The sequence below is a fragment of the Pieris brassicae genome, chromosome 9 (assembly GCF_905147105.1).
Source record: "Pieris brassicae chromosome 9, ilPieBrab1.1, whole genome shotgun sequence".
Taxonomy (NCBI): Eukaryota; Metazoa; Arthropoda; class Insecta; order Lepidoptera; family Pieridae; genus Pieris; species Pieris brassicae.
The window spans coordinates 3,904,401-3,931,417 of NC_059673.1; the positions used below are offsets into that span (position 1 = coordinate 3,904,401).

General features: G+C 33.0%; 2 protein-coding genes across 12 annotated transcripts in view; one reads left to right on the forward strand and one right to left on the reverse strand.

Moving 5' to 3' along the window:
• Positions 1 to 4,448, forward strand: part of LOC123714083 (17-beta-hydroxysteroid dehydrogenase 13-like) — a 28,017-nt gene extending 23,569 nt beyond the window's left edge. The window contains exons 7-9 of one of the 4 annotated variants that reach the window (XM_045668183.1): positions 379 to 561; positions 2,425 to 2,501; positions 2,732 to 4,442. In XM_045668183.1, coding sequence (XP_045524139.1) covers positions 379 to 561; positions 2,425 to 2,499 — 258 coding nt within the window. In that variant the 3' untranslated portion in view covers positions 2,500 to 2,501; positions 2,732 to 4,442. Of the gene's footprint in view, positions 1 to 378; positions 562 to 1,580 lie in introns of all 4 variants that reach the window. The other 3 variants (XM_045668184.1, XM_045668180.1, XM_045668181.1) reach the window with 3 other exon arrangements.
• A 999-nt stretch (positions 4,449 to 5,447) lies between these two features.
• The window catches only part of LOC123714059 (oxysterol-binding protein-related protein 1), a 39,497-nt gene continuing 17,927 nt past the window's right edge, over positions 5,448 to 27,017 (reverse strand). The window contains exons 1-11 of one of the 8 annotated variants that reach the window (XM_045668141.1): positions 23,147 to 23,308; positions 22,228 to 22,307; positions 20,371 to 20,551; positions 12,482 to 12,702; positions 12,032 to 12,147; positions 11,381 to 11,523; positions 10,661 to 10,861; positions 9,962 to 10,160; positions 9,181 to 9,294; positions 8,042 to 8,256; positions 5,448 to 7,217 (exon numbers count right to left, since the gene is read on the reverse strand). In XM_045668141.1, the coding sequence (XP_045524097.1) occupies positions 7,109 to 7,217; positions 8,042 to 8,256; positions 9,181 to 9,294; positions 9,962 to 10,160; positions 10,661 to 10,861; positions 11,381 to 11,523; positions 12,032 to 12,147; positions 12,482 to 12,702; positions 20,371 to 20,405 (1,353 nt within the window). In that variant the 5' untranslated portion in view covers positions 20,406 to 20,551; positions 22,228 to 22,307; positions 23,147 to 23,308 and the 3' untranslated portion in view covers positions 5,448 to 7,108. Of the gene's footprint in view, positions 7,218 to 8,041; positions 8,257 to 9,180; positions 9,295 to 9,961; positions 10,161 to 10,660; positions 10,862 to 11,380; positions 11,524 to 12,031; positions 12,148 to 12,481; positions 12,703 to 20,370; positions 21,155 to 22,227; positions 22,308 to 23,146; positions 23,320 to 27,017 lie in introns of those variants that run through there. The other 7 variants (XM_045668137.1, XM_045668136.1, XM_045668139.1 and 4 more) reach the window with 7 other exon arrangements.

Here is a 27,017-nt window from a genome sequence, read left to right on the forward strand (position 1 = left end):
GATATGTATTACAATTCGTTTAAGGGACTTTAATACCATACTATATATCAGATGTGTTAGTTTTGCTATAACTTAGTCTATGATAGCTATTATTTCCATAACGTGTTCTTCAGTATGAACCCCTTTTGGATAAACGCCTTCTCTTGAACTTGTTATTTTCTTCCTCCATCCATTTCTCCCCAGAAACCTTTATGATGACGTCAACCCATTGCTTTTATGATGGACATTTATTATACATAAATTTAAACAGTCTACTGGCGAGATGTACACTATACTTTTTTGTAAAATCGTGTTTACGGTGTAAAGGAGCGAGCCAATGATAAGGAAGATCTATTTTCTGTGTGTAATCGGCATTAAATTTCTATTTTCTATTTACAGATTAAACTAACCTGTATCTTCCCGTACATCGTTGACACCGGCCTGTGCAAGAATCCGAAAATCAAGTTCCCGTCACTGATGAAGATCATATCTCCCCAGGAGGCAGCCGACAACATCGTGGATGCTGTTAGGAGGAATTACACAGAGATCACAATTCCCAGCTCTTTATTTTATATCAATCAGGTAAGATCACCTAACATTTGGCTTGATTTCAAGATTTTTGATTCGTCTGGGTCCTTAGACAAATACCTTCCTATTTCCTAACATATCATCTGTCGTTATATAGATTAGGTAATGTAACGCTTGTAATATAAATATTTGATACTAAAACTAAGGAACAGTCATAAGTATTTGGTTATTCTAACCAACTAATATATAATAACTATAATAATAACTATTTATTAGCCTACAATAAAAGTTTAAAAATACTAAGATAAACTTTGCAATTAAAGAGATTATTTTGTGGATGATAGATTAAAGACAGTCTCAATTTACATTTTTTTATAATCAAAATCTTTTGCAAAAGTTTCTTAAAATTAAAAATACACCCGTCTTTCCACCCCGAACAGTGGTTTTTCCAGTCCATTCTGTGTGTCTAATGTAAAGTCCCGTCATATATTACAAATTAAATATTTGTAGTCAATGTTGATAAACAGTGCTTCTAGTAACATCATTTTTAATTGCCTTAAATAAATTTTCTGAAAACATAGAATAATTTAAAGATTAAACACAAGAATTTTATTAATTCTGCCATGCCGGGGAACATATCGAAAAACTTACCCGATTTATTTACTTAATAATACAATTTAACTGGCAGCACTGTTATGAATTCGTAACCTAGAACCATAGACAAAATAATTTTGCGTTAAACGTGACCCGCTAACGCCATATTTGTACGACTATAGAACATCACAAGCCTGATTTAATCCTACATGGCTCGATTGATTGATTACTATGTACCAATACAACTTTTAAGTTTTTATTTGCAAATTTGGCCTATAGACGAAATGTTTAACGGCATTCATTTTATCGACAAATAATAAGCAAAAGTTTTCACTTATTTTTATGTTAGTGTCGCTGATTTTACTTTGTTTTAATTTACATTTTTATAGCGGGTAACGCTTGTCGCAAAATGCTTTTGTCTCGACCACTAAAAGCATTTCATTAGCCATCCAGTGTTATGTTGTACCTTTCCATTTCAGTGGTTCCGAATATTCCCCAGACCCGTGCCCCTGCATTTAAAGGATTTTTTGGATTCCGGACTTGAAGCGCAATAGATTTTATTTCTTAAAATATCGACTTCGATGTACAAAATCGTTAAACTGAATGCAAAAGTCTTAAAACGACCTTTGATTAGTTTATTCGAGTACACTCGACTTTAGCGAGTAATTATGTATGTAAAAACTTACTGAATAATTCTCCTTTCACTGTTGTAACTAAAGTCATTCGATGATTTATTAGTAGTGGAAATAGATTGATTTATTAATAACAAAGAAAATGGAATTTAATTAAACAGCGAATCAATCGAAGCGCTTTTGGTATACCAATTTGACTTTTGAAATCGAAAATTAATACACTAGTTCATAAATTCTAGGTATGAGAAAAAAATCTACCACAGGCAATATTTCTAAGTTAATAGGAGAAACTACTTTTAACAAATGAATAGGATACATGTACCAGCGGTTTACTAGATCTGGACATGTATCTGGATCTAGACACGAATGATTTGGTTTTTTCAATCAAGGATGTCCAATGAATTTTTCTTTCTATGTGGGCCACACTCAAAAGATTACGGCAAATATCATGAGAAAATCGACCCAAAAATTTACGACACATACAGAAGGTTGACGTCTTGTCTATAAAAAATATATCGAAGACTCGAATGCAATCTGATGCCAAGCCTCGTAAAAAGTAGTAGTGCTACTAGATTATTATTTTAAAATACCGCATTAGTAGTAGATAGTAGGTATTTCGTACTCGTACTACGTATAGACCAATTGGGTACACCCAATATTAATAGGAAATTAACGTAGAAAACATTTACAGTGGTGCAGATTATTACCAGTAAGCGTGCCGCTGCAAATTAAGGACTTTATGGACTCGGGACTCGAACCCCAATAAATGTAGGTACAGTCTCAAATTATATTGTGTTTGCTTCATGTATCACCTTTGTATCCAGGTCTTCATTTAGAATCATTTCATCGAGAGGACTCGCTTCATAGATATTTTCAGATCATCTTTGTGGGCTGAATGTCTGGCATATAACATACACGATATCTTTGTTATCTTCGTTATGGAAACAAACGATTATGGGAACATACTTTTTAAGATATAATCATGATTTATTTTAAAGGTTTTGTTCAGGAGAAGCCAAACAATTTCCAAACCTGGAGAAGATAAGTTTTTATATTTCTTTACCATATAAGAGTGTGATAATTAGATGTTAAATAAAGTAGCTTAAAATGCCTTAATTAGAAATGTCTCTCAACTTTACTGCTTCTGACAATTTTCTTGTATATAAAATTGCCATATAGAAACAATGTTAAAGTGTCAAGTTTAAGAAGACCGTAGCCAAGAACACTTTGCATCTAACTTTACCGTAAATTGGTTTTGCAAAGCGAGACGCTTGACGCAAAGTATTTTGTCTACAGTCTCAGGTCTTCTAATATGAACATCATATTTAAATCTAATTTGAACAATACAACCATTAAATAGCAACACTTAAACGATACAACTTAATTCACGGATAGACGAAATGTCCAAAACCAATAGAAATTTAAAATATCTTATAATGTTGCAAAGTCAGATGGCTAATTAAGACTTTTAAAGGGAAATATTATGTACATTATATTTCTGATTATTCGTTAATTTTATCAAATAAATATTTAATCACATCCAAACTTAATGCTTAAAGTAATATTGTAATAATACTGCTAGTAGTCGACGTAGTTTAAGGGTAATGTTTGTGCCTTAAGTTGTGTACTGAACATGACAATATCAGAAAGTCTCGTAAATTTTGTACTTTTATACGAAACATATTTAAATTTTATATGGTATGTTGGGATTTGTTAAAACGTAGTTCAATGTCAATGACAATTAAATGGCTTTATATATACTGCTCTCTATGTGTGTCGAGAAATAAATTGTAATTAAAGAATCAGAAAAATGCTAGCGACACTCTAATGACGTAGGTTTGATCTTCGTCTGTGCAACTATGGCCTTTCTATGTGTGTATTTCTCATTAATACGGTGAAGGAAAATATAGTGTGGAAACCGGGCATACTTTAGATCCAAAAAGTCATTGACTTGTGTCAGGCTAATCACCTACTTGCTTATTGCAAAAAACAGAGACCCAGACCTAAAAGGTTGTCACGTAAACGATTGCACCAGTTTTATTAAATTTAAAAAGACGCCTCCAGTATGCTGATTTTTGTGTACCGCTGAGTGATCTAGGATAACGCTGACAGCTGAGCACTGACCATCCACTTACTGCTGAAAATTAGCCATGTTTTGCCCATCTTAGAAAGCCGAATATTCTGAAACTAATTATGGAGAGTCTGTTTCAATGAAACAAAAACAATGCTGTTAAATTTAGTTGTTATTGGCGTAAATATATGAAAGCATATTTAAACTCATATTTATTTAGTTAAAACAATTTTCGAGATTTTATACAAATATTTTTATCAATAACTTGCCTTACAGTGCCATTATAGTATGTCAAAGTTAAAAATAGTGAATTGTTTAATTTCAACTCAGAAAATAAACTAATTCACTAATTTTCATTACATAATTTATTACGTAATATATATTACGTTTTTAAATACTTACAATTTATTCAAATTTCCTATCCAGGTCTTGTTAGACAAATTAATAAGTTTTTGGTACAATATTCTAGTAATTTTATTTATTGCAAACATTTATGTTTGCTAAAATATATTTATAAAATAATAATGCGGATTGTTCCTTATATCTTACGTATAATTTATTTATGTGCTATCGAAAATACTTGGGCTGTTGTATTTAATATATCTTGAAGATGTTTATATTTTTATAGAAGGTTGCATATATTCATTAGTGAAATTGTGATATGTTGTAGAGAAATAAATATTATAATATATAAATTCGTTTTATTACAATCGTTAATCTTCAGTATTCAGCGGAAATTCTGCCAACAATAAAATAATGTTACTGTTTCCAGTCTACGCTGAAAAAATGTAAATGTATTTAGTAAGAATAATGTATACAAATTAAAGAAACAAAATAACAGAAAAACAAGAGATAACTGGATGGAAATGTCTCCCTGGGCACTACGGCAAAGTCTCCTATCCTTCAAATTTTTATTAATAAGCAATCAAACTTTGTTTTTTAACAATATTATAAGCACTTTTTTACCGGATTAAAGCTGTGTATTATTATAAACTTATTAATTTAAATTTTTCCGACGTTTCGCGTGCTTTACAGCGTGCGGGGTCACGGTGACTAACAAAAGACAATAATATTATAAACACTCTATGTTTCTATTAGATATATCCTTCTTGGCAAAACAGATAGAGCCTAGACGAGAACTCTTTATGTCATTTTTCTTTTTTTGAAAATGGTCTAAAATTACGTTAAAAAAAATCTGGGCTTAAATGTCCAGAACTCTTTCTAAAAAGTATCGGGAACGATAGAACTGGGCACAAAATTATAAAAATCATTCAGCTCGCAGCCTCCAACCAGAAGATTAGGGTTGATCAGGGGAAGATGGAAATACATTTTTCGCAATTTAGCTCTTTTGACTCATACAAAGTGTCAAGCGCAGAAGTCAATAACTGGCGGCGTACACGCTGTTTACTCTAGAATATTGTTAATTTGCTTTGGCGAATGTACGCCTACTAATAATGAGTTACGAGGGGTAAGTCATCGTCAATTTTGTAGTAGACTTCTCTCTGTTAAACATCAGAAAACGTTAGGCAGAAATCTTTTTTTCTATGAGGTAAAAAAAAAATAGTTTTCCAAAATTGCCGCCCTAAAAATCTGCCGCCGTAGGCTCCAGCGTTTTCAGCTTGCAGGCAAATCCGCCACTGTGAATACAATCATTCCCAATAGCGCGATATTTAAATGAATTTAATTTAGAACTAAATTATTTTTGTTAAGTGAACTCAAATTGGAATTAAACAAATTCATTGTTGACCTATTTATTGAATAAACATTTACACAGGTATACATTTGATATAAGCTTTACGCACAGTAAACTACGTCACTACATAATATCTTTTTAAACATTTTCTAACAGATTTTACAGTTATACTTAAGCGTATGAAAATATATATAATATTTATATAGTAATGTATATTTATTTTATTAATACATTTGTGTGTAAGAATTTAAATGCATTTTTATTTAAATAAAGATTTAACAAAAACTATGATTTACTACATGCGTTATATTTACTATACTATACTTATAATTGACACCCATTTATATTAAACGATGCCTTCTCTTAATCAACAATCAACAAATTAATATTAATTATGAATATTTTTACCGAAAAACCCAATCATATTTTGACGCCATTTTTAATATATTTGGGCCTCGTGTCTACAGATTACGTTACCTGTGCAAATTTAAATTTAAAAAAAGGTACGGATACTACATAGTTTTTTTTATTTAGTCCGCTACATTTATTTCATTATAGATGCTTAACTGATGATAACTGCGCATTTGTGTACTTAGGTCTTCAGAAACGAGACTATGTCAGGTTTGATAGTATTTTATAAAACACGAGTACACAGACAGTAGGCTCTGATCTTAAACGATGGACATGGACACATTCAATCCCAGAGGGTTCGCGAGTTCGCCGGCCTTTGAAATTGTCCTGTCTACATTTTAATCATAATTTCGACGGTCAACTGCATTGTTGCTATAATGTAGTTTAATTGATTCAAACAATGTGTGTAGGTTTCTCGTTTTTTGAACGAGAATTTTGAATATAATTATTTTTAATTTGTATTAAAAAAGTTGTCGATATCCCTAATCGTTACTACTAACGCTTATTAACATTTTATTTAACGAACATACATACGAATCACATTTCTAGTTACATAGACACATTCAAAATATATAAATAAAATTGTTGCTAAACGCCTGGGTATAATTTCTTGACATCGTAGTTTTTTTTTAGTTTCCCTTAGTAGGCGTATTTCGATCTGAATTATCGTAATAATTTTTGGATAATAGAGTACCAATTCTTTTGTAAATCAGTTTAAGAACAGCACAGCATAGTGTACCAAGAAATAAATGGTCATCTATTGTGCATTAACATCACAGACTATATAATAATATTTAGATGAAGATTATATTAATTACGTTAAAACGAACAGTTACGCTAAATTGATCTACATTAAAGCTACCAAACAATATTGGAATATTATTCTATATGTAAACTATATTATTTCCAAGCGATAACTGGAAGCTCTTTGAAATAAAATACTTTTTAATATCGCTTATTATTAAAGTATTGAGCATTAATAAAACTTATAGGTTAAGCCCTTATAAAAATCAGTACAAACACCAAAAACGATCTGTCTCTTTTTATCGTGACGTAAATGCAATATGAGTGAAACAGACACGAGTTTTGTTGCCGTATCATTGAGTGTTATGGAGGTCGTTGTCAGTGCATTTTTACATGTTTAAGTGGAGTTAAAGGAAGGAAGTTCGTTCATCATAAAGCTGGAGATAAATAATTAATTTAAAATATATCGACATCTTTCAGGTGTTGGTAGTTCCTATCCCAATAGCCACCGTTGTAAAGCCAATCTTCTTGTTTGGTATATGGGTTTGTGCCTTGGCTAAACCACCTGGGAAATACAAATGTTTAATATTACTCTCAAAGTATGTATTGCGAAAGTTATTCGTTGAGCGAGAAAAGGACCAGCTCTTGGGTCACCGAGATTATCTACCAGACGCCAATTTAAATCTTTATTTTCCAAAACTATTCCAAAGGGAAAATCAGAGTAAGAGGAAAGACTTTTTTTGAGCCGTTTATTATTCACCACCTGCTCTGCTTCTGAGGTGGATGCAATGATTGTGATGAAACAAGCTTACCTTCTTAATAAAGCTAAATTCTAAAGCTTAAATCTGACGACACTGAAGGCTGATCATCTACTTACTATACCCATGTAGGGTCTACTGTACTGGTACTGGGTTCTTATTATGTCTTTAGCATATTAATAACGAGCGTCTTCATCATAACTACTATTTTTTTCTTCTTGTAATAGGAGGCTAACATTAAGTGAAACCACCGATCACGGACTCTAACATTGGCAGAAGGCTCGCAAGTGCGTTGTCGGCCTTTTGATCTCCGACAGGTATATTGAAAATAGAATACGAATATAATCTTTACATACTCTATTTAAAATAATCTTTGGCATTGGTATTTTGGAAATAGAACACAGTTTTTTACAGTACAAATAAATTCTTTTTTTTTCTATATAAAACCTCATCTTTTAAAACTCTTAGACTAAAAGAAGTTTTAATATTTTTTGGCCTGCTGCTAAAATAGAGATTTTTCTTTCTTCAAGTAACCTTTGGCAATACTGTAACAGTTAAAATAGTACATCAAACATTGACTTAACTAAGCTGAAAAAAGACTTTTGAAGAAGCCTAAAGAACTTCAACTCACCTGGGTTGCCATGCTTCCGGCGTTTTCTTCAACACCTTCCTCGCTGCCCTCTGCTTCTCCTCCAATCTAGTCTTCTCAGCAGCGGCACCATCTATATCACCTTGTTCCAATAGTCGGACGTCCGGTCGAAGCCGGCTGTCAGTAGGACACAATTGTCCCTTCATATCACGCTCCAACTCATTTAAGGACATTGCAAATTCCGTGAATTGGTAGTACTGAAAAGTATTGGTAGAATTAACAATGATTTTGTTTCGTTTGGTGACACTAGGTTTTTGGTCTCAGCGCGTAACTGAGTAATTTTATATGCATAAACTTTTAGTATGAATAAAAGTGACTAATACGTCTCATGACGCTGATATGAGGTTGGCATAAACCAAAGTTTTTATTTTTTTAATATTACACATTGTCATCATTATAAGTAGTTAATCAGTAAGAATACACTTCAGCGATCTGTTTAAGATATCACGACTTCATGGCCTAATAAATCCGTTTTTAATATATATATATATATATATACATTTATTATATAATATTTTTTTATATCCGACGCCAAAACTGTGTTTGGCCAACGATTTCTTTATAATAAAATCTCCTAATCTATGGCTTTGAGATAGTCAAACTATCCAGATATTACCTGAAAATTATACTAGCCAAATTGGATTTCGCTTTTGCAGAGGACTTACTACATATTTGGTCATGACTCTGAGGGTCCAAAAACTAACACACACACAGTGCACTCTTATAACAACTCAGCCATAGTTTCAAATACAGAGTATTTTATAGGCACACACACCCAATCATATACATTCACACATAATGCGTAAAGAACATGATATATAACTCAAAATTGTTTTAAACATATAACATACCACGAAATGATTGTAACCCACAACACAGGGCTCACTAGTGTGGAGACTAGCATTAGATTATTTGGTCACAACCATAATTCGTTCATGAATAAAGATCATCAACAATTGTTGTAAGGCCACAATTTGTCCTCAAAACATAATGGAAACGTTAACGAAATATAATAAGATGGTTTTAATTATAAAAACTCGAAAATAAATATTATCTAAGATGCCTCATCGACCGAATTTAGGATACTATGAAAGATAAAGCCTCTTAGCAATAAAGTCTACCTGCGCACTGTTCCCAGGTCTTGGTCTTGCCTCCCATAATGTGACGGATCCGGGGATATCAATGTTATAGGATTCGTCTGGCTTTGGCACTTCGTCTGAAGTCTCAGGGTCGTCCTGAAAAGTAACAGTTTTAACAGAGAATTAATAGAATTTCTTTATTCAGATAATCTGTATTTCTAGGCAAGTAAGTGAGCCTTGTGAGACTCAAATTAGCAAATTACTTTACAATTCCATTTTGCTACTCTTTCTATATATTTTTTTTTACTTTCTATATACTTTAGCTATAGGCTCCAAAAACTACTGAGGGGCACCTTTTAAATTCCATATAACTAATTCTTGATGAAGAAGTTATCAAACTATATATTCGTAATAAGCTCAATGTTGATGTTGTGAGAAGACTTACTGTGAGTTAGGATGTATTAATATAAAGAAAGTAATGATCAAGGAACTGACTTCCCTCAACTCAATACACCAAGGCGGAGGGGCCATTGGAGACTGACCCAGTAATCACAAATCATTCATGCCATCAATGATTGCGGAGAACCAAATAATGACGTAGATCGCGTGACTGGGCGCACGACAAGAGAGGACAAGGTGCCGCAGTTACATCACTCCGTCAGAAGCGTGTGTTTGTGGCGCAGTAGGGTTTTAGTTGGTATGCATAGATTCCGAGTGTTACAATTAAAAAGAAAATGATATTTACAAGGTTTGTGATGCATATAGAATATATGCATAGGTTTTTTAAATATATTACACTGTTATTTTTTTAAATAATACTGACATCTTGTATAGACATAGAACGCAAAGCCCCAACTTTAAAGCTGTTGAGCTTAGCGAGGACTTTCTTCGGCGTGTGCGATGGCGTCTGTTGTGTGCTTGCATCTTCTCCTCTCTCTTTCGCCCATTGTTCGTAAGTAGCAGCTGAGCAGCACTTGATGTATTGTGTCCATTTACCGTATAAGTACCGCAAGCGCTTTTTGCTGTAAGGACGAGAAATTATCAAGTATTACAAATATTTTTGAGGTGTCAGTGAGCCGAGGGCGGCGTTAATATTTAAAGCACACACATAATCAAAACTTTTAATTTTTATCAATTATTTCAATTAATATATTATGTTTTATTAGATTTAATCTATAGTAATTTTGGGTATTCTTAATGCTGTTCCCTTAAAACGTAACAAAACTTTTGAGGACGATAAACTTAGTACACAATAGTTATAATAATTAATTACTTACAATTACAAGTACTAGTACTCATTTAAAATTTTACATTACATTTAAGATTTTTTTTCTATAGAACAGGGGGCAAATGGGCTGAAAGCTCACATGATGATACCGCCGCCCATAGACACAAAAGCCATGACGACCTATTAAGAATCGGTTTGAATACTTCTATGAGGAGCTGGTTCAACATAGTGGTAGTGCAGCAAAAAACACCTTAAAATCGCTCAGTTATGGGACGACAAACAAGTATACCATACCCAGGGTCCATAACAAAGCCATCCACCCTATGCAAATCCCTATTGTTGAAGCCAGCTGGTTTGAAGCAGAGGTTGGCTTTAAGGCCAGCGCCTCCATGGCACGTCACCTCCATGCTACCATACTGTTCGATCCAGAGCTTGCCAACTATCACGTTATGAACGCAGCAGTTTACATTACTCCATGTATAAGCTTCACCCCATCTAAAAAAGGGTTTAGTTGTAAAAACTTGTATACGTTACATTAGTCATAAAATGATCTTCCAAAACATTATTTTTTATTAACTTACGAGTCAAATCTTGGATATCAGTTCTGATCGCATATGTTAACTTAATTCTTAACTGACTGATCGTAGCTGTGAACCCTGAATTCTAAATATCCTAATGTGGCATGAGTCAGTACTCACACCCAAAACCCGAAACAATTATGGTTTTGCCGGGAATTGAACGCAAGACGGTTATAAACATTAGAGGGTTTATAAAGTATTGGTCAATGTTCATACATAGACGATTTCTTACATAACAAAAGAAAAGACGGAGATGACACCAACAACCACTGAAAGGGAAATTTGGAACACACGACGAGTTATTTTAATATATAATAAATTCGCTTTACAATTCGCAAGGTACTAACGTGACACATTAAAGTAAATTTAATGTGTCACGTTAGCTGAAGGTCCAAGTCTAATAAAGAGTAGAAAAAGAACAAAAAATATAGATTACCTGGGCAATTCTACAGTTACGTGTCCTTTGGGCTGAATCTCAACACTTTTGCCACAAAACTTGAGTTTAGGGTGCACTGAGCCATGGAAGACGAAGTGGGGGCTTTCAGCATGGAACGCAGATACTGGGGGATGGTGAGACACCTAAAATGAGTTTTTAAATGCGTATTATTGCGTTGCCTTTACTAATAGGTAATGTGAACTTATTTAAAATACTCATGCTTCTGCTAACATACATTTATCATTCAGATCAATGTGAAAAAGAAAATGTCAAAACTATGGTAATAAACAGAATAATTCTAAACTAGAGCGACCTATACAAGAAAAGAATTTTTACAAAAATCGAATTAACTCAAAGTAACTTTATTCATGTAGGTAGGTAACCAAGTACATCTATGAACGTCAACAGAAAAGATGTTAAATTGATTCTAAATTTACATTAACAACCAGTCCACAAGTGCGTAGAGCAAGGCAAGAAGAACTGACAAGAAACTCTCCGCCACTCTTTCTAATCGCCAAGTTTTGAGTCATACAAATTGTCTGAAGTGGAACAAATCAATCCCAGAGATTAGGATCATTTAAATAATCTTCAAATTTTTAAAAAGCTTTATTGATTAATTTACGTTTAAAATAATTTTAGTAATATAAGTACCTGTTCACAAACTGCACGGAACTCGGTTCGTTCCAGCTCAAAAGTTTCACCAAGGAGAGGATTAAATGGTTTACCAAGGCGCTCCCAGTTTGAGGCTAGAGCGCTAACTGCAAATGCTGCAACAGGTGTATTAATAAAGTACAAGCTATAGAGAAAAAAATCTAAGTCTCTATTGATTATTGCTGTTTTGATCACGATTTGTCTACACTGGAGATATTATAATTTATACAGGACAAGTGTATGCTCAGAAATGCTCTCGCAATTCTATAAATCTCTGCCAAATGCCATTTTCTACTAGAAGTTCTCACATTAAAGTTATGTATTCAATAGAAATAAATAAAGAATGTAAAAAGAGAAAGATTTTTATATATACATACACGCGTCTCCTTACGTTGTCTACAATCAAATGGTCTATTTAATTTCTGCGTACGTATAAACAAAATATCTTACCAGCAATATACTCCATCCTATTTACAGGATCAGTCTGTTCTGACGCCATCCTCAGAAGATGAGCATACTCCAGGTACTCCAGCATCCGCTGGAGGAAGGAAAGTGGTTCGTTGAATACCACAGGCATGGTGATCTTGGATAATTCCTTGCCAACACAGTTCTTTAAAACTGACCACAGGGAGAAGTCGCCACGGCTGAATTGAGCCACGGGGAGTGATGTCCTGACAACATAGAAGGACAATATAATGTGCTATCTTTGTAGGAGTTTTTTCTCTCTGATGAGTGGCAGTCGAGCGAGATGCATGGCATCGAATATTCTTTTTTAAAAATAAATAAAGTGTATCTTTATATATGACCCATGTGACAAAACGTGTACTCTTAACCTACAAATACAAATAATTGGTAAAAATGTTTGGTCCCTATGACAGTGTACCTTTAATGCTGGCGGCATTTCGTCGTTGTATTGCGATAGCTATTTATTGAGCGAGGAAAGCGCCAGCTCTGAGACCACCTAAACTATCTACCTGGCGCCAACTTTAATATTTAATCAGCGCCTGTTTGCTTGAAACCCACGACCCGGTGTCTACTCCAAAGGGAACAAAATCAATCGAAGTCAAGTTGGAGGAAAGACTCTTATATTTGAGCCGGATATTACTTTCTTCCTGCTTATATACCTTTTTTATTAAAATATATTTTTTAATTTCCTACCATCGTATAAGAAACTGTTTGGTATAACGGTAATTTGAAGCTTTTTATCTATTTACTTTTTATCTTTTTATCTACTTTAGGTATCTATCTATTTTAACGAAAAAATATTCAATTTGATTTATAAATCTAAGTAAAATCCAAAGTACGTTTCGTATATTACGACTAAGCAATTTCTATGCTATAAAAGATTCCTTTGAGACGGAGTACGAAGGTCACGTTTTGATAGAACCTTGCCTACGACCCTTTACAGGGTTGCCTAATAAGTTTTAATATATTTTAATAAAACTAGCTGCCCCCGCGAACTTCGTTTCTCCTTAATGTGGTTTTAGTTAGTCTTAATACCGTGACACGAAAGAATAATTTCACTCTTTTATCGTCACTATAATTTGAATTTGATTTACACTTCGGTCTAAGTAACACGTGGTTGGCTATGCTAACACCAAAAATTAAAAAAAGTAGAAATAATTGAATTTCACGGTATTTCGTTTAGTACAAAATAAATTTAATTTATACTTTAGCCTCAATAACACGTGGTAATCATGATATTGAATTGTAGCTTATATGACACGTTTGTCGGTTTACCATAGCATTGCCATCTATTGATTACTTACTCCAAAAGTATCGACATCTGTTAGAATCTTTTGGAATAATTGTGGCTGTCAATTAATTATAGACAAATAATTTGCATTAAAATAAAATTGCGACTATAATTTAAGATCTAAGCTATCCTATCTCCTAAGTTGGACCAGATTGCTCACGGTGTGCCAATTTAATTTAAAATCGGTTAAGTAGTTTAGGAGTCTATCGCGGACAAACATCGTGAAAGGAGATTTATACATATTAAGAAGATATATTCAATGTTACGTGAGAAACATAAATATATATATATACCATAAATAAAACAATCTCGTTGAATATTTAACCAATTAAGGAGTCAATTATGTTTACACTACAATTAAAATACTTAAACGTATTTGAGAAACTATGTATATCAACAAATTAAAATAGAAGTAAAACATAAACTACTGAATTAAAATATACACATATTAAAGGGCTTATTAAAAAAATCTTCATAAAAAAATCTCTTCTTCTTTTAGTGCCTCTCCATTACTGGAGGTTGGCCGTCAGTCAATCAAGGAGGTGGTAGCGATCATAGCGTAGCAGGTGGCCCAGGTACGCAACTTTCCGTTGTTTAATGTTCTGCATAAGTTTCTTCCACATTCCAACTCGTCCGTCCGTCTGAATTCAGCTTATACGAAGCGTGCGACGACAGCACCACATCCCAAATGCTTCTAAGAGCCGGTGGGTGTCTAGGTTTAACTGTCCAAGCTTCACAGTCGTACAGAACAATTGGCCACATGTAACAGGAGAAGGAGAACTTGTACTCGGAGTTTAATGGTAAAGTGTCGACAGCACAAAACAATGATGCACAAGTTCATAGTCTGCTCACGGAGTTGAAGTAGAATCGAAGGAGCGAGCAGTATCTTGACTTGAACTCGGGCACCGAATTATTTTCATTTAATTTATTTAGTAAGAATACTTTAATTGACTTCATCAATATCAAGTCTCTTCGCTTTTTTTTCATTTTACTCGAGTCGAGAGAGAGAGAGAGATTTAAGTGAATACAAACATAATAAAGCATGAAATTGGAACAGTCTTATTTGCTTGGACTAAAACTTCCTATAAATAAAAAAATATATTGTTAACTTATCAAACTTTTAATTATTTTTACTATTATGAATATTAGAAATATTCTATAATATATTATATAATGTATACATTAACATTTTCTATATCTAATAACTCTTGTATATAGCCCTGTGCTCAAACTCGGGCTACGAAAGCTGGGCTGAGTTGTTCAAGGTCGTTCCCAAGCGATCAATACTAGCATCCGGCATTCCCGACGGCTCATTCAGTGATGTACAAATCTTCATACAGAATTAATTGCTACGCCTGTTACATCTGTGTAACGAAAATTTAATTGAAATATCTTATTTAAAGAATTACCTTCCTTTGGAAGTTACGTTACTGCTCAAAACTCTTGCTTTAATTAATTATTCAAGACATTTAAAACACGGCTGTGGGTGCTGGCATGTTGCACCTGATGTATTTAAAAAATTGTTACACCATGTGTATCAAACTATTTAATCACCTTCCCAGAAGCTATAGATCACTGCCGTATTATGCTTTCAAGGGGAAGGTGTTAAATTTTTTAAAGTGCTTTTATAGTGAGGTGCTTAGACAACAATTATATAAAACTTACCTATTCATATTAACGTGCCGTTATGATGATAAATTGGATATTTGCTAGATTTATTGTAAAAAGAAACAGTTTATTTATTATATATTATAGATTTATGAACATAATAATAATAATTTTTTTATTACACACTTAGTCTATGTTATTTGAAATACTTCGTGTTCAGCAATTTGGACCTCTTTAGGATAAAGGCCTTATTCTTACAGAGGAGTGTTTTGTCGAAAAGGACCCCTTCTTCCTTAACTTTCCAGTTGTATCTGTTCTTTGCTTCCTCCATCTATTTCTCCCCTGAAACCTTTATATTATCGTCAGTCTATCGTCTCTTTCTATATAAGCCATATTCATTCAGCTATAAGACGTGGGTATACGTGTGTGATATAAGTTTTCACCCTGATTTGTACACTTCGTATTTTGTGAATATTTTTGATTCTTAGGACTCCATTCTACTCCATTGCTCTCTGGTCACAAGTCATCTTCGACTTCACTCTTTCCGTAAACGTCCAGGTTTGGCACCCGTAGACCAGGCATCGAAGAATTATCCAAAAGACTTTTTTAAATCTGGGCTATAAATATAAACTTGACATTAAATATGGAATGTTTGAAGGAACGTTACAAATTCTACTAAAATATGTTTAAATTAAAATAATTGATGAATAGAAAATTAAAACAAATTATAAAATTTGGCCCATGTGGAAGTATTTGTGTAATTTCCTCACTGTATTGCGATACATATTCGTTTCTGTTTAATCTTTGCATGTGTTGAACCATTATTATTATTTTAAGCCTTTTTTGAAGTACAAATAACATAAACGTACGACGAAAGTGTAGCCATACAGTTGGCTTACTATATATGTATATATATTTATTATCAATTATTATTATAGGAAACATTGAGTTTTAAGTATATAATTATCTAATGAAAATTATCGTAACCTAGATTTAAGTAATGTTCTCTCTCTGAAGTCTTTATAAAGTCACCAGACGTGTTGATTTTCAACAAAACAAATATTTGCTTTCCGAAGCTACTCTACGAAAACAGAAACTTTATATGAAACTTTGCTCTCGGAACACAAACCTTTTTCGGGTAAATTTGTACTTTAGGTACATTTGTTTTAAACAATATATCATCGATATCAAAGATCCCCTCATTGAAAGAAGCAATATTACCATTTTATAAAAACCAAATCTGTCTAATTGCACTCCTTAGTAATATATACTCTTTCGACTCTTACTGAAAAAGAGAGAGATTTATGTAGAAGTGCAAGATTCATCTTCATATACCTAGTCTAGCCATAAATTCTGAAACAAAGTAAAAAAAATCTATTGCAAATAACATTTATTACTTTTAAAATGTATTAGTTATTGTATTTAATAAATGTATTTAATACATAAATATAAAACAATTTAAAGTATAAAAAGCTTATTCCTCTTGTTTCCATTGACTGCTGGCCAAACTTCAGCTAACCAAGACTGCGTTGACCAAGCTTTATGACACGGCGCCCAGTCTTGCTGGAAGGACCATTCTTGGTTATTGAACATGGTGTTATTAAGGGGCTTCACTAAATTCTCAAGAATGGCATTTTGATACACTTAAGCCGAGGTTTTGATACCTTTTTCATAAAACTATGGCTCGCTCACTCATTCATAGCTTATACCCCACCAACGGCACGTGGCAACGTTGCACTCTGTCGACTAATTGGAAAGCTTATTTGGAGCTTTGATCATAAATCCCATAAAAAATGATATTGTTTGTTAAAATGCTCTATTGTAAAAAACAACTTATCCGTAAACAACATTTTTCTGTGACCTCCCTTTCCGTACCGCTTCAGTAGTTGTTTCGGTTATATCACACTATTCTTTTTTTTTAAATTATCAGTTAAGAAATGACTAGTACGTCTCTTATAGACTACAAGTCCTAAGTCATCTTTTCAAATACGCTTATGGTTCTAGATGTTATCTTCATCTCCCGAGATAAAATCTTTTGCTATCGGACAGGATTTCTTCGAATTCTTTCCCTTACTGCTTTGACCACCTTCTTCGTACGAACACTACGTGGACGTCAAGATCTTTTTCTGCCACAAACAGAGAAGTTCTCGTTGTACCTATTAATAACCCGCTACACAAACATTTTACTAATACCAAGCGTATGGAGTGTTTTAAAAATTGCATATTGCTCCATATCTTCTTTGTGTAGTGCAATCACAGCGATTCGGTTCTCTTTATCACCACACTCCATCGCAAAATATTGTACAATGTATTGGCGCCAAAATGGGAAAACCCAATGGACCATGATATAATAATTACAGATTCTAAATTCAAATGTAATATTTTGTTTGTTTTCAATTGTAACAGTATTTATGGCCAGACTAAGTAAACAGAACTTTTTAAAATCCTATAAAATAACGCACGCGTTCTGTATTCCTTTGCTAAAGCATTAAAACATTTAAATAATTAACAGCAAACTAATACTGGAGTGTCACGAAGCACTGGAGGCAATAGCTCTAACAAATAGAGTTACCTTACAGTGGATTAAGGGACACAGTGGCTCTCTCGGCAACGATGCAGCCGACGAGCTTGCGAGAAGAGGCTCTGGTATGATACCTGCTGGCCCGCATCCGCTTCTCCCCTTGCCCTTCTCGCTAGTTCGAACCTGGATTCGCCAGAGATCCACTGTACTCCAGAATCAACGATGGTCGCGAAGTGTAGATTGCAAACAGTCCAAAATGGCTCTGCCGGCTGTGAACCCGCAACTTACTAAGCGACTTCTAAACCTGAACAGAACCAATCTCAAAACAATCATAGGGACAATCACGGGCCATTGTCTCCTTAACAAACATCTTTTCGTCCTAGGCGCAACAGACAGCCCCTTGTGCAGAGGCTGTTTCAGCGCAGAGGAATCAGTCACCCACGTAGTCCTGGAATGCGAGGCTGTGGCTAATCAACGTACAAAAATCCTCGGAACAGTGAGGTCGCTCCGCGAAGCCTGTGAAGTGCCCGGGAGACTTCTGTGCTTCTGGAAGGAGTTGGGCTGGCTAAATTAGCCAGGGCTTCTACGCACAACGGACCGACTACGTGTCTAAGTGCGGAAATTGAGTCCACCTACCTAAACCATTTAAATAATTAGCTCTATATGTTTTAATCGGCCATTTGGTTCTTTTGCTACATTGGTTTAATTCACAATAATTACTTTTTTTTTAACGTTTAAAACGTACCATCTGTACTAAAAATAAATAATATCAGTACAAAATAACATTTTAAACAAATTACTTCACGTCTCGGTAAACCTATGCAAAACGGTGCTACAGAAGGATCTTTTGCACTCACCCTATGACATCACTACTGAAGCGATTCGAACCGAAGAAGACTTGAGTGTTGTAATTAAACTAGTGTGTTGTGTTCATCTCGAATGGCAATTCAAGTATCGCAAGAAATATTATTATGTAAAATTTGCACGCCATTATGTGTGGTAGAATATGCGAACTGACCAATTGTACCACCATAACATTTTATTCTTCATATTCTTGCAAATAAATTATTATTATTTTCAGGTAAACTCCGTGCATCTTAGTTTTAAATTGCGATATATTGTAGTTATTGTCCTAAGTTAAGTATATATAACTAATACCTAATGAGAATAGATACTGATTTTCAGTTATTAAGCCTCGATTTTTGCATTTTTATTTTATATCAGTTTTACAAATGCCACTCTACAAAAAACTTGAAAGTTTGAATAGCAGTCACGAACCGTAATTAATTTTTACCAGAAATAAATTTAAAGTGGTTTTAACTTTTCATTTTGGATATGATGTAGTAACGTAAAGACAATATTTGTATATTTGCTAAATATAAAATGACAATGTAATGCTTAAAATCATATATGAATTATTAAAAAATTTAAAGGAAAGTTTCAAATACATCCTTAGTATGCCAATAGCTGTTGTAACTTGGCTAGTAACTTTTAGAGGGTTAAACAATAGAACTTTTATTTTTTTACTATAAAAGCTATGGTTTGATATTTACGAATACCAAACCATAAGCAGCTTTACTCAATGAATTTTAATTTCAAGTTAAAAAATCATCACTAGGACGCCAGCGAACTGCCCACTATTTTATTAGAGGACATAAAATTGTACTGTAACTGCAGATGACAACTATTTATTAATTGGAAATTACTTTTAATTTTTTTATGGCCCTTTCTTGCCGCGAAATATGTAAACGTACTACTTACTTATATGAACACTTAGCATTTTCTAGTTAAATAATATTCATGTAAACAATCTTGAAGGCAATTGCGATATAAACTTGTTAAGTCTGCACGGAAACTGAAATTTAATTATAACACGTCGGCTTGAATTATTTACTGGGAGTATACTTGTAAGTAAAATATTTAATATTTTCCGGATAGCGGAATTAGCCTTATACACAAAGCATTTGGTATTTTCCGTACGTGTGGCTACCTGGCGTCCCAATTACGGCTGTGAATTAATGGCCTTTTCATTCAATGTGCGCAAACAATTACTCCTACAGTGGAGGCAAACATCGCGTGAGAACTGACATGTCCAAAAATCGATGGCATGCGTCGGGCACTAAATATATAAAAATGGATTCAATCTGAGTCTAAAACCCATATTACAATACCACTTAAAATCCTAAGTATAGTAACGTGGACGAGGCGTCTATTATGTGACGTTTTGAGAATTATTCTTCAAGCATTTCAAAAACTTTAACAGCACAGAATATGTACGACATATTTCACACAGTCTACATATAATCTGTGTATTTATAGTTATCAATTACCATTTCTATAATAGTATCTTGTCTCAAATAGGTTACCTGAATCGTTTTAAAATCTCCATAAATTTAAAATGTAACTGTGTAGATCTTGCCTTGATCTATGCCAGGTAATTAAAAAATAACTTACCTGTACTTGTACTGCTTGTGAACATTATCTTCCATCTTACAACCACTAGGAGTTCGAGAAAAGTCACTCCGAAGTCCACACAAAACACTCCACTATTCCCTGTATGTAATATTTACATCCATCCCAAATACATATATTACATTTAACACGTTAGTGGTGATTTGAAACTACAGCTAACACACTAAAAACGAAAGTATTTTGTTGCTATAACAACTGAAACTATTTTAATTTTTTTAACACATAGAAAGCTTAGAATCGCGGGAACACGTCCATTAAAAATTACCCAAACAAATAAATATTACCATATTCGAACATATGCAGGTGCCTGTCCAACATGACCTTTATTTTTGGCGCGAACATAACATTGGTTGTCTGGAAGAGATCGCTTGAAAGCGATAAGGCCGCCAGTTGCCCTCCTTTTAATTTAATCATGTTCAATTTTTATATTTTAATGCAACGTATGCATTTAATAAATAAATAAAGTAAATAATGTAACGTGAAGGTAAAAGTTTTGCGACCATTTCCTTAGTAGTAGTCTTAGTGTTTTCCACAATTAGGAAAATTCAAAATATAATATGGCGACACAATCCGCTATTTCCTCTTACATATGCACCTGAGGCGTCCTAAGTAATACACAACACAAGCTATTACATATTTTTATTATTATATCATAGAATGGGTGATGCATTTTAAACGATTAGTAATAAATAAGCATTTGCCATTTAGTAGCGAATTTTGTGCAAATCGAGCATATTATACAACTGTCACTGTCAAACAAGTTTGACACACCAACAACTAACAAAGAAATTGTAACCAAAAATGAAGTAGTTAGTAATTAAATATGCAGCTGTGGAAACATAATTTGACATCTATGCCGTTAAAACTATAGACAAATAAAAGCAAACTAATCCGCCTTAGTTAAGGTAACGCTTAGTTTGAATATTTGTATAAGTGTTCTCTAGAAATTAAAGTAAAACCGTATAATGTTAGTAATACACGGATAATTACACACAATGTCTATGTGAGACATTACAAAAGTAGGTCAGGGCCGAGGTAGGGCTCCAAATATGCCAAACATAAAAGGGTCCCTTTTTATGTTTGGCATTTTCGTAAAAGGTTTGAGTGAAAATCCATCTTTTTTCTACTTAAAATAAGTGTATGTACACTTAACATTTCTATTCTATGCAGTGACCCTAAATCGGATGATAAAAAATAACATATTTTACCGGAACAAATCGATAAACAATGTTCAGAAACCCTTGCTAAAATATACAAAAAAAAATTAATATTTAATAATTCCTCAACCATGACAGATTCACAATTTACATAGACAAACCTCAGAAAACCTACATGTTCGCTGTAACAATACAGATACTATACAAATGTGAGCGAAACAACGTTTCCTCGGCAATTGAGACAGTACATATCTTGACCTATTTCGTTGTATTGTAATAAGAAAAAGAATTAGAACTTGCTACATCTAAGACATAGAGGATAGCTTCAACTTGCGTTCTCTATTCAAATATTTTGTTTTTAATTAATTTTGTCTAGATTTGTTTCAACATTTATCTTATAAGAGAAATATCTTACAAGTAGATTTGGTGTTCCGTTAAGGTAATAATTTCTTATTAATATTGTTGGTACAATTTAGTAAAATACAAAACTTAGATGTACGTAACCTACTGTACTGTACTGTACCTACTTCACAGGAAATAGGATTCAATAATGATGAATTATCCCGAAAAATGCATAAATACAATGTCTAAAACCAAAGCAGTAACTTCATCTATCAAGAACGAATAAATACAAGAACATGCTCTTGAAATTTACAGCAATTTAATATTACGAACAAATTACCTGCAGACCGTGAATTTTCTTCAAGCACCTTCAAGGACTAATATTATGCGGGTTTGGAAGATAGCCAGCTGTAATCATTCCTGAAGTACTATTAAACAATGTTATACTTAAAGGAAACGTTAATAATTTCGAGAGCTAACTGAACTTATTTTGAGTAAACTATTTACATTTACTATAGTGCAAATAACTTTCTCACTAAATACTAACTGACGTGAGACTGATCTTAAATTATCTTGATTCATGTGCACTTTTATTTTTGATGTATCCTTTATTTTGTTTCATTTGATTTTTTTCCTCTTTAATTTTGTCTTATAGCTGTAATATGTAGTTTTGCACTTCTTGCCTACCTTATTTAATACATTTTTTTCTCTTCTCACAGTGGTTGCCTGGAAGAGATCGCTTGAAAGCGATAAGGCCGCCAGTAGACCTCCTTTTAATTTAATTATAGTCAATTTTTATATTGTAATGCAACAAAGTGTTAATAAATAAATACATCGAACAAACATTACCAATGTAAAAGAGCTGCTTGAGTGACGACTGGGAACCCAAATAATTAAGGTGTAATAAATTGTTATTATCAAGAAATAGACCTAGCAGCTTTTAAATATACGCAAAAAGGTAAGTTTGGAAGCTTAAATTTAAATATCTTTAAATATTTCAAAGAAATCTTCAAGCGGAAGAATGAGTAGCGAATGAGCGGATAAGTTAATATTTAGATGACAAATATAATAATTATTGATCGCAAAAGAATTTAATATAATAATAATTACATAGTAATATTTGCTATAAAAAAGGTGTAGTTATATTTGCTATAATACGAGTTTAGCCTTTTTAATGCTGGAAAGCCTAAGATTATGGGTATTAAACAATTTCTTTACTTCATTGATTATATGGGCCATAAACATTATAAATAGAATACCTGGATAAATTAATCCAATGACCTGAACAACTTTTTTATTTCTCTAGACGTTTTAATAATTAGACACATTGCAGCGTCAAATCCACCACTGAACGTTATAACATGACAAGGCAAAATATATAATTACGTAACTCACGATATAAATTTATGACGTGCACACAACTCGACCGCTGCAGCGCAACTGAATGCTGAAAAATACCGAATATCACAGACTGGTGGACGCCTACCCTCTCCCACGCAAACCACCCCACGCCAAATGTCGCCCAACACTCACAGTTCGTACAACTTGTAGTTGTTAAGAAAATTGTTACTATATAAGTTATAATATTAGTATTCCAAATATTTGGAATTTTAAAATAAAAAAAAACCACTACGGTTTTGCTGTCAGTATTTGGAAGTAGCTAATTATTGACTTGGTGACTAAGAATTTTTGAAAAATAAATGTAGTTTAATTTTATTATCGAAAATCTAGGTATCATCACGAAATCTGGGACTGGTTTTAACGGACAACGACGTGGCTCCATTTACTAGTCAAGGTATATTAGGATCCTCAAAGGAGGAAAGAGTTTATCCAAGAAAATCGGCAATGCACCTACAAACCTTGTATTGCCTTGTTACTATGGTTACAATATCCATATAAATAGAATGCTAACCATCGTATGAGGCCTTAAAATACTTTACTTTAAATGTGGCACTCATGCCACACTCGAGTAGAAATGAAATTCAAAGCGAAACTTCTAGAACATTATGAAGCTCTACGATAACTTGTTGACACACTGTGATAGAAGGGGATTGAGGATATTATCGCAATTGATCGGTTTTCCCACTGTATTAGTCATTTCATTAAATATAGCTAATTTAAGGTATACGTTAGGTTAAGGTAGATAGCCAGTCAGTAATGTCGAAAAAATTACAATTACAAATTTGTTTTAAAACCAATTTGCAGTACTCGAAAGTTTGTTAAAACCAAATTGGATTTGGAAAGGTAATATTGTGTTGGAATTAAATAATTAATTGAGGTGCAGGGATGAACGATTTTCACCGTATAGTCTCGTAAGACCCCTATGTAACATTAAATAATACTTCCGATAGTAGAGAATATTATTAAAATCTATGATGGTAATACAATTATTGATTGTTACGTGTTTACACTCGCAGATTTGGTCTCCAGACACCGGCAAGGTCAATCGATTGTCTTTCTGCGCACTTTTCTTATGTCACTTTTGTAACTAGGTTTAAATAAGAAATAATATTAGAAATTTGAATAACAGTTTATTCAAATTCAATTATTAGATGATATATAGATGTACCAGTAAGTAGTGTACCGTACAAATTGTATAAGATCAATTATTTCAATTGGAATTTTAATAAATTAAATTAATAAAACTAAAGCCGCTTGCCACGGCGTAAATGCCAAAAATGAATCTTGGAAAAGCACATTTTGTTTGACAATCTAGGTTTATTATAATTAACGCAAAAGATTGGAAGATCTTCTGGAGTTTTTCAAAATCTACTTAATATAATTTTGGAAAAAATCTGTTAATGATTATTTGAGTGAAACATTATAATTAAAATTAATTCGATAATGTAATAATATATTTGAATGCTGTGACAAAACAATGTTTTTGACATTGATATGATTCATAATGTAATATGTTACTTCTATGTAAAATTCTAACTTTTAAAAGAATTTGTACGCCATTATATGTGGCAGAATATGCGAAGTTTATATTATACCAACATCATATTTTTGTACCATATTCTTGCAAATAAATTATTATTAGTATGTATATCAATATTTAAATGATAAGTTGAACCAATGTTTTCAATCTTATTTATACGTGCAAATACACAATCCCTTGTTATTGCTTGCAAATTCTCTCAAAAACACTAAAATTTTATAAATACGTTTAACTGGATATGCCTTTGTAATGTATGTTTGCTGATGACTTCAACGCGATCAGGCAGAAAAGGGCTGTCGAGAGTACAGCGTCCTAAAATTCCTGACAATTCTAAAGGCAAGGTAGATAGGTAGTATTTCTGTCGCAGCCAGCTAGCTTAATTAGCCGTTCGGTGAACAGCCTAACCTTTTAATTAACAGCGCCGTTTAATTAGCGTCCTGAAAGATATTCAGCCGTAGCGTTTGTAACATTTAATAAACTGGCTGGAATTATCCATTATTTTAATTGGAATTATCTGATCATTAGATCAGACCATTTGTACGGTAGAGTGAACATTTGAAAGAAATAAAAAAGATGAAACATTTACATAAAATAATTGCTTGAGTCAGTCATAGATAAATTAACATTATTATTGTCACCACTCTTTCATTGTACTTGTAGTTTTTCATTAAACTTTATTGACAGTTCAAAGAGTTCCGACGCTAGCCGGTAGGTGGCAGAAAGTGGCACTTAATTTAAATGACAGTCAACCGTAATGAAACGTCATCGATCCAAGTCATTTGCCTACCTCTTTATCAAGTAGCCATTATCTTTGAGGCCACTAGTTATACGGCGCTGTTTAGTTAAGAGGCTAGGCTGTTTATTGAGCTAATTAAGCTAGTTGGCTACGACATATCCATCACCCGTGGAGATATTGTTTAAATACTATCTGATATTTACCATCCTATGGTCTATGGACTCGTGTTAATTAATGTATGGTTGAAATGAAAAAGAAAGAAACTAAAAAAAAACACAAAACACAGATTCAAATAAATTTATTTAAAAAAAACAATAAAACTTAAAATAATAATTGGTAACTTTATGAACACGTTTCACAAAAAAATTGTTCTAATTTCTGCCACTTACACAAGAAACTCGTCATACCAAACATTCAACTAGACAATACGACCTATCGACGCCATACTATTAGTTAATTTCAATGGGAAAATAATTACAAATTTCATCTAATTATAATTTGAGTATTTACAATCGCTAAGATATTCACAATTATAAAACATAATATCAAATTGTCATAGTTTCCGAGTTTGATGCTTCCTCTTTCGGTAGTTTCTGAAGATTCGTAAAAAAGTTTTCACAAACTGCGTTACTTGGAACAACACTTAGTGTATGTGCGTGTGCATTCATTATAATACTAAAACGTTTTAATGTATTGCGTGCGAAGAATAAATACAATCGTACTTAGTCGTTTGTCAAATGCTAGTGGTCAATTCAGCCATTTTTTCAGCTTAATAAGGCCTTTTTCTGACCTACACTTTCTTTAAGCGCCTGATTTGGCGCTTAGTCTTTCAAATGTAAAAAATGTTCTTTTGGAATGTCCGTGCTTTATATATTATGTTCTATATTTAGATTTTTTATAATTCTGCTTTTAAATAATTTTATTTTCATAGTCAAAATTGTTGGATTGTCCAGTGTATATAGCGGTCACTCCAAGATAGTATGGGTCCCCTTAGTGTTGCCAGAGACAGCAATTTAAAGCGGTAATTGTATTTCTTTTCTATATATATTTTTGTGCTTTAATAAAATAAACGTTTTTAATTACTATTTAACAAATTTATTAAATTTTATAATAATTTCCACGGTTATCTAGATATGTAATTATATTATTTACCATTAGTAATTGTCGACTTTGAATACCTACAGCTGAGTTTGGTTTAATTTTAGTGTTTAAACGATGCGCAAGTTCAGTCATGTGAGATTAATTGGCTTGCACAGTACTTGTTGTAATTATAATTTTACTATTTCGGAATTCATATGACATTGTATTTTTTCAAACCGTCTATGTTGAGTCTACGTGCTATTGTGACTACAGTTGCGACTCAACTTTTCTTTGCATGAATCAGAACGTTTGTCCATTTATTAACGGACAGTTTGTTATGAAAATTTAATTTAAAAATCAGAACTAAATTTAC